Source organism: Octopus bimaculoides, chromosome 13 (genome assembly GCF_001194135.2).
Source record: "Octopus bimaculoides isolate UCB-OBI-ISO-001 chromosome 13, ASM119413v2, whole genome shotgun sequence".
Taxonomy (NCBI): Eukaryota; Metazoa; Mollusca; class Cephalopoda; order Octopoda; family Octopodidae; genus Octopus; species Octopus bimaculoides.
Genome location: NC_068993.1, coordinates 53439489 through 53448774, shown reverse-complemented (window position 1 = coordinate 53448774; position 9286 = coordinate 53439489). Strand labels below are relative to the sequence as shown.

The following is a 9286-nucleotide window of genomic DNA, read 5'->3' as shown; positions in this document are numbered from 1 at the left end:
TATATATATATATATATATATATATATATATATATTAAAATAGAATATAAAATGAATAAAAATTTACAACAATTTGTTTCATAAGTTTGGAAGATTCCTACAGGCAGGAACATTGTCATATTGTCAGACACAGTTCTGAATAAGCTATAGGCAATAATAGATCAATAGGACAAAAGGACAACAGGTTAGTAAGACAGCAAGATGTATAGGTCAATAGGTTTCTAGGACAATAGGTTTATATGACAATAGGCTGATAAGGACAATGTGTGAACAAGTCAAAAGACAATAAGACTTCCAATATGTCGCAATAAATTGTCTGAGAAGAAATGTTTAGAAATGACTTAATTTAAAGAAATGGTGTAATAATAATGAAGGAATGATCTGGAAATAATCAAAGAATGCCATTAAAATGGTCTGTTTTTTTTCACTGGGAATGGAGAGAGTCACAGAATAAAAATATTTTCCATTTGGGAATGTTTTTCTACTATTTTTAAAGCTAAAATGCAAACAAATTCTGTTTTGATTTTCTCTGTCTAAATGTTAGGAATGTTGTGTTAATTGTAGGCATATTCCAATGGAGAAGGTTAGGTAAAATAATATACATATAGTATATTGGTATAACTACAGTATATGTATAGTATATCTGTTGATATAACATCATAGCCAAGGTAGGTATTTCAGTATAACACTAAATCTACTATACATTGGTAAATCACTACACTCTGCATAAAATACAAACTCCAATGGTCAACAGATCTTTAAGTCTTGACTTTAACCAAAGTATATTCTGAGAGCATCTCTTCGTAACTTTATGATCAGAGTGTGACTATTTACACTTAATTTACACCTGACCAAATTATATTTTGATTTCATGAGCAATATTAATACTTGCACAGGTGGGATGTCAGATTAAGGGGTTATTTTGAAGGGCTGTTTGAGGAATCTGTTACAATTTATCTTTGGGTTCACATTTCAGGTTACATTGTGAGAAGGGAGAGAGAAAGTAGTAGTAGTAGTAGTAGTAGTAGTAGTAGTAGTAGTAGTAGTAGTAGTCATTTTTACATCGGAATTGTATAATTTTGTGAGTTTCTGTTGCACAGAACAGAAATAAAAGTAATAAAAATATTATTATTATTATTGTTAATTAATTAATAATAATAATTATAACAATAGTAGTATTAATAATAATAATAATAATAATAATAATAATAATAACAATAACAATACAGTCAAGTTGACACATGCAGATCTAGATTTGAAAAGGGGCTCGCCAAGTTGGTACGGTGACAACAATGCAGGTGATGGATTGTACAGATGGCGGAAGGAAGCGGTGGGTTGACAGTGTCATCACAAGATGTATTGAGTATCATCATTTTCTGTGCAGCTGTCTGCTGCTGCACTACAATGCGCATCAACATCATTGTAAATATTTATATATCTTAAAACAATGGTTTCCTGAATCTGCCACGGCACAGAATCCATCACTTGTCACGGTAAGTCCCTGTGGACCGTACAGTGGATCGGCTGATGTGTTCACGTAGGACAGGAAGGATCCTTCACTGTCAAATACCTGCAACAAGAAAATACTGACATTTTAAAGCCATTATTTCTATAAACACGGTGAAGCAGAAAATAAAATGTATAAAACAAGAGCTCAGGGAAATGGACAGGAAATTCAAACTGAAATTACAACCCACAGACTTACATCAACAATTCTTATTTATTATTTTGCTTCAATTTAAATTTCACTATAGCATAAAACTAGTTGCTGTTGTTGTTGGTTAGTTCAGGGCTAACCTTCATTTTGAGCACAATATAATCAGACATTGTTGGTCATCAATTAGTTGGTCATCAAATGTCACACAGTTTGTCAGTTTCCACAGCAGAAGTTTTATGTTTTACAGAATATGTCTTAATTATCACCAGTAGAGTCTAAAAATTTAAGTGTTGCCTTCACAAAATATGTAATGAAAATGTTAACAATGCTAATCTTTACAATAGCTTTAATCCTACTAAAGGATTAAGTATTATTATTTATCAACACACTAAGAACTATGATTAATAACTGTACTAACAGACAAGTCATTCAAACAAATACATGACTAATTCAAATGTTTGACATGTCCAAATATTTTACTTAAATGGTATCAAGTCAACAGAAGGTAAAAACCAGGATTTGATCTTGATACAATTTTAAATTATTTCAAAACTGATGAAATATTTAAATTGTAGATTTATACAAACCTGTATTCTTGAGTTGCCCCAATCTGCAACTAAGATGTTCCCATGACTGTCAACAGCAACACCAGTTGGAGCATTGAATTGGCCATTTCCTTCTCCATTGGAGCCAAAACTGTAGAGAAAGTTGCCTTCTGAATTGAAGATTTTCACACAGTGATTATGAAAATCAGAAACAATAATATCATTGTTGGCATTGATTGCAACATAATGTGGTCCGGCAAACTGGTTGTCGTCATTTCCACGAGAACCAAACTTTTGGATAAGTTTTCCATTCGACTGGAAGATAAATATACAACTTGCTTTGTTATCCACAACAATAATATGTCCATTTTTATCAACAGCAACACCCTTTGGTCCCAGCAGTTTATTGTTACCAATCTTGTTAATATATTTACCATCTGGGGAGAAAACACTCACCCATTTATTGTCATAGTCTGCAACTAAATAATTGCCATTCATGGTGACTGCAAGACCAGTCGGACGTTGCATTTTTCCAGGACCTCGACCTGGCGAACCAAAACGAAGTTTACAGTCCCCTAATGATGAAAACACTTGCACAACTTGGTTGTTACTGTCTGCTACAAGAATTTTACCATTAATGGAGGTTAATCCTTGTGGATTTGTAAATTCACCTTTATTTCGACCTTTTACTCCAACCTTCAAAATGAGGTCATCTTCAATAACGTTACTCTTACGGTTAGATCCATGCGATCTTGAACTGGATGGTCGTTTGGTCCCACGTTGTTTTACAGCACTTGTTTTAGGTATCCTAGTTGAGGCTCCCAATAGATCGCTTTCCTCTCCTGCAGGTAAAGCTTTCACTTTGAATGGAGAACCTTTAATTGGTTGGTTAAAAACCTTGATAAACATCTCATAAGTTCCTTCTTTAGGAATAGAATAAGTAATGTCGTATGTTCCGTTTTTGTGGTCAGTGATATGTGGTTCAACAATGATGTCTTTATTTAGGCTCAGTAACTCAGCTTCAACCGTTGCATTTCCCAGTTTAACCAATTCCCCTTTTCTATCTTTTGTAGTAACAGATACGGTAGAATATTTACCAATGTAAGAATATTTGAGACCATTTCCCGTTGCTGTTGTTTCATAGCCAACTGCACTGTTAGTGAGAATATGTCCAAGGTTTACAATTGACTTTTTCAAAGATTGGAAACATGAACTATCAAATTCTAAAAATTCGTTTTCTTCAGGTTGATAATTTATGCTCATAGACCCTAATTCTTGCAATTTCTCTGTCACTTCCTTTTTCACCACTAGAATTGCTGTTTCTTTACCATGAGTAAGGGCTTCCTCTGTGACTTCACAGCAATTGGAAATTCTGGAAAGTGTGCTCTCAAGGGTTTCTTTCTGTTTACTCAGCACCATCTGTTTGGATGTGTGTACTTCTGACAACTCTTTGAGTAGTGTTGTCTTTTGTTGCACTATTAGTTTGTCGAGAACATCAAAAGCACTGACTATTTCATCTTCAGCTTCCCTCAATTTATGGTTTAATTTTTCAGAAACTTCCTCAACTTCTTTAACAGACTTCTGAATTCCAGGGATTTGAGCTCTGGCCCCTGAAATAAGTCGCTGGAGACCAGCTTTGTGTTCTTTAATTGCATCTTGCAATGGAATTGTTTTATGACCAACATGGACGGCAGTGCATTCTTCACAGGCAGCTGTTTCACAAGCGCAACAGTAGAACTGTAGTGATCTACCTTCATGGCTCGGACAAACAAGTCTGTTTTCTTTATCTTCGGTCAAGGCTAATTCACTGAGTCGTATAATATTGTGGACACTGGTGGCCATCTCGTTGGGAGTCTCACTTCCTTGGTCTCTTGAAGCTTGACCTCCACAGCTACTTTCAGAACAACGCTGACACAGGAAATTGTCACAGTTTGTACATTTGCATGTGGCTTTTGTGTTGTCTACACAAGCAGTGCAGACGTTGGTTTGTCCAAGAACATCCATTAGATTAGTAATGAAGAAATTGGTTTGCATCGCCGAGACTCCCTCCACTGGAAGGATGGACTGTTGGCGACAGATCGGACACGTCAAAGACAGACTCTCCGGAGGAATGTAACTTATCAGGCAGTGCTCGCAGAATGTGTGTAAACACGGCAAAACTTTGGGATTCTGATAACGGTCCAGACAAATTCCACAGCTCAAGAACTCACGGTGAATCTGTTGTACAACTGGACTGCTGTTTGCCATATTAAAGGGTGGTGTACCTTCAGGTAAGGTGACCTGCAAAGAGAACATGAAGGAATTTAGAGACAAGTAGAGACAACAACATATACACAATAACTACAACAACAATATTATAGCAATAAGATCAGTTGTTTTATGAAGCAAGAATCTATCTATCATTGTAATATGCAAGAAATAGTCATATTAAAAACAACAAAATACAAAACATGATAGATGGTCCGGGAATCAAACTCATGACCTCACGATCGTAAGTTTGATGCTCTAACCACTGAGCCATGCGCCTTCACAACAAAAATTGCATGTGTAAGGAGGAGGAGGAAGAGGAGGAAGAGACCCCCTTCAGTCAACATGTACACCAAGTCAAACTTTGGAGGAACAAAAATTGCATGTGTAATGCTGTAAGATTAGGAAAGATAGCGACAGCATTTGAATGTTTACACTACAGGTTTACACTACAGGTTTACACTACATACTACACTGAGTTGTATGCCAGAAAACAAGTAAATCTGATGGGAAAAAAAAGGATGACTGGTTAGTAATATGATAGCAACTATCAAGATTAAGACCTAAGAATTGTGGGATTGATTCTAACCAATCCTTTTCATCATTGCTCTATCTTTACATAAATTTACATTGAAAGTTAATATCAATACTTTTTATGTGTGCTCAAGGTCACAGTTTCACTGGATTATATTGATTGGTACTTATTTTATCATCATTGGAAGAATGAAAGAGAAAGGACCTAAAATATAAAGTGATGTAACTAAATACAGCAAAAGATTTTGCTTGATACTCTTCCATTTTTGTCATTATTAATAACTTATGTGAGGTCATTATTTATATTTGACATATATTTGTCCTCATCTTGTTTGTTGTTAACACAATGTTTCGGCTGATCTACCCTCCAGCCTTCATCAGGTGTCTTGGAGAAATTTTGAACCTGGGTTCTCATTCCTAAGGTATTTTTCAATGTCATTATTATTATTATTATTATTATTATTATTATTATTATTATTATTATTATTATTATTATTATTGTTATTATTATTCAGGTCACTGCCTGGAATTGAACTCGGAATCTTGGAAGTTGAAAATTTCGTGACTAACTGTTATATTGGCCATACATATATTATACACTTCAATTGATTCACCATGCACTTATAACCAGAAGTAATTGTAATGGAGTATAACACAAAATGGAGGTGCAATAGCCCAGTGATTAGGGCAGTGGACTCACGGTCGGTGGATCGTGGTTTCGATTCCCATACCGGGCGTTGTGAGTATTTATTGAGCGAAAACACCTAAGCTCAACGAGGCTCCGGCAGGGGGTGGTGGCAACCCCTGTTGTACTCTTTCACCACAACTTTCTCTCACTCTTTCTTTCTGTTTCTTGAGTAACGCTGCGATAGACTGGCATCCCGTCCAGCTGGGGGGAACACATACGCCATAGAAACTGGGAAACCAGGCCCATGAGCCTGGCTAGGTTTTGAAAGGGCGACGTTTATCATTATAACACAAAATAAAAGTAGATAGGAAAACATTAGTGAAGAAAGCATCTATACTCTACAGAATTTCTTTTAAAAATAGTTGATTCATGATGGAAACAATATATATATATATATATATAACACAGCACAAGACTAAAGTAAATTTACATATAACAGATACAAGTCAAAAATGAACATAAATACCTGACCTGTAGACATTCAAGTCTATGAGTCAAAATTCAAATTCTGACACTAACATCTACAGTGATCACACCAGCCCTGCCAACTATAAAAATGTAGCAACACTATCCAACATCACTTCATCCTGAAGATGAGACTATGAAGTTCTAGAAATGCTGATGATTGGTTTAGGAGATTTGGCTTCCAAAAACAGTGCAGGTGCTCATTTAGAAGTACAAAAAAAAATTAAAAAACTAGAATATAGTCCTGGTTTCAATATGACATGTTTAAAAGAAAAGCTGTTACTGATATCTGTGAATATGACATGCCATAAAGTCAGATCATATATCATGTATTTCCTTTATATCCTGTGTCAGAGGTTAGCTATTTATATCTATTCTTTCACTGGAGACTTGTGTGTCTTTGTGTATATGCCTATACATGCCAATACATGATACATATATACCTATACATAATACATATATGTCTGTACATGCATTATACATAGCACATATGTATGAGTATGTGTGTGTGTGCATGTGTGTGTAAATGAATAAATAATTAGATATATGTATGTGTATTTATATATATCATGGCATCACAGTATTGACCAGACTATCGGATGTTGTTATACATCGCTGATCACAATGCACTTCACATTGTTTCAGCTTTCAAGTGAAGCAGCCCCACTGGTTAGGCAAGCAAGCAAACATTCCCCCCAATCAGAGGTCATACTGTCACAGGCTGACCCATTTACTCAGGTTCGAAATTTCCCCAAGACACCTGATGAAGGTTGGAGGGTATATCAACCGAACATTGTGTTAACAGCAAACAAGATGAGGACAAATATCCGTCAAATGTAAATAATGTAAATAATGTACATAATTCCTCATCTCTTAAATATAGAGCTGGAATAACAGCTGAGTTTTGAAAGTATTTTGAGTAATTGATTTTCTCTACTTTGTCTTCCTTGCCACTTATTACCATCATTCCAAGAGAACTATAAAGTCTCTGATATTTCAAAAGACTTCAATAACAACTATTATAATAATATAAGTGGCTAGCAAGCATAAAATAACCATAAAAATAAAACTATCAATTTATAATCAGGGTGCTAGGTAGTACCAGCGTTGCTAGAAATAAGAGTCAAAATGATTTAAAAGCCACAGTTATCACTTATACAGACTGGTGACAAGAGTATCTTTAGCCTTCAGCAGCAATACTCACTCATGAGAACTAAATGTTTATCACAGGGTTTGAAATCATGTGATATGAGTCCATCTGCAAAATCATGTGATATGAGTACATCTGCAAAATCATCTTTACAATCTGACATTCTCAGAGACTCCAATAGAATTATCATGTCACTACACTCTAATATTCTAAGGTATTCTAACCAAATTGTTATATTGTCTCTACACGATGATATCCTCAAAGACTCCACAACTCTCACTATCCTCCACTCCAGTGGTTTTCAAACAGGGTCCATATGGCCCTTAAGGGTTTATATGATATTTAGTTGTTAAAATTTATGCGCAATAAATTGCTTATACTTTAACAATACACTGGATATTTTAACGATTATTTTTTAGATAATTCCTAATAACATTCTTAATAATAAGCTCAAAACAATATAGTCGTATACAGAATTAATTAAATTATTCTTATGTTCTGAATTACATAAACTACTCCTCTGGTGTCCCAAAAGTCCAATTCATGTCAAAACTCCTTAACCCTTTAGTATTCAAATTATTCTGTCAAATGTTATGATTATTTATTCACATCATTTTGAATAAATCATGCATTACATCATAGCTTCAAGCTTTTGATGATCATTTATTTTTGGAATGACATTGTAGAGAACAGATCTGGCTGTTTTGAACACAAAAAAGGTAGAATAATTAGGGCAAATATGGCTGGTTTAAGTGTTAAATGGTTAACAAATTCCTAGTAGGCCCCTATGTCAGTGATGTCTTTACTTTCTCTAAACATAATATTGCTATGGCTTTACATCAGGCAAAATGCTTAGCGACATTTCATCTGTCTTTACATTCTGAGTTCAAATTCCACTAAGGTCAACTTTATCTTTTATCCTTTCAGAGTCAATGGAATAAATACCAGTTATACACTGGGGTCGATGTAATCGACTTACCTTCCCCTGAAATTACAGGCTTTGTGCCAAAAAATTTTTAGACCAATATTATTATGACTTAACTAAAATAATCCAATCAGTAATTTTTTCTATGGATTTTTTGACAACCAATTCCAACAGACATTATTCTACTTCTACCTCGAATGTGAATAACACTCTTCTACTTTTTCTTTTTCTTTCTCATACTCTCCTTCGTCTTCCTTTATCTTATCTTCATAACCATTCTTCCCATCTTTCGCATCTTTCTCTTCCTTCCCTCTTCTGCCTCGATTTCTTCATTCCTCATCATCTGCTGCTGTTTCTTGACATCATTTTAACAAACTGATGCAAAGATTTCGATACAAATAGAGTGACTATTGATTTTCTTTGGAAACATGGTGATTAACAACAACAACAAATAGAAAGATGACGAGGAGGAGGAGGAGGTGGTGGACAATGACGATTATTATTATTATCAACATCATCATCATCGTCATCATCATCGTTGTTGTTGTTGTTGTTGTTGTTGTTGCCGCTGCTGCTGTTGTTTTTGCTATCGTTATTATTACAATGATTATCATCATCATCATCATCACCGTCATCAGCATCATCACCATCACGATCACCACGAACGACTACCATCACCACCATCAGCATCATCATCATCATCATCATCATCATCATTATCGTTATTCATTATGTTGTTGCAGTCTGGGGGGGTGGGGTGGAGGGTGAAAGAATCGTGATGAAAAGAAATGGTGAAGAAGAGGAAGGAAATAATGGTACATGAAAGAGAGAGGTGGAGGTGGAAAAGAACTAGTGCAAGAGACTGGAATGGAGAGGAGGGGAGATGGTCTTGAAGTAATAGGAGAGGGGGGGAGGTGAAAAAAAAAGGTGAATTGAAGGAAATGGAGATGGTGCTTTGTGTAATGAAATGGTTAAAAAAGAGACCTGACATTAAGAGGTAGAAAAATATAGTGAGGAAAGTAATTAGAATATAAGTATATATGTAATGTGTGTGTGTGTGTGTGTGTGTGTGTGT

At 35.1% G+C, this 9286-nt stretch overlaps 1 protein-coding gene across 4 annotated transcripts in view; it reads right to left on the bottom strand.

The window, feature by feature from the left end:
- Positions 1–32: 32 nt before the first annotated feature.
- LOC106867554 (tripartite motif-containing protein 2) overlaps positions 33–9286 on the bottom strand; it is a 106390-nt gene continuing 97136 nt past the window's right edge. For all 4 annotated transcript variants that reach the window (XM_014912460.2, XM_014912462.2, XM_052972485.1 and 1 more), the window contains 2 exons: positions 2245–4482; positions 33–1570 (listed from right to left, as the gene is read on the bottom strand). In XM_014912460.2, the coding sequence (XP_014767946.1) occupies positions 1418–1570; positions 2245–4482 (2391 nt within the window). In that variant the 3' untranslated portion in view covers positions 33–1417. The remainder of the gene's footprint in view (positions 1571–2244; positions 4483–9286) is intronic.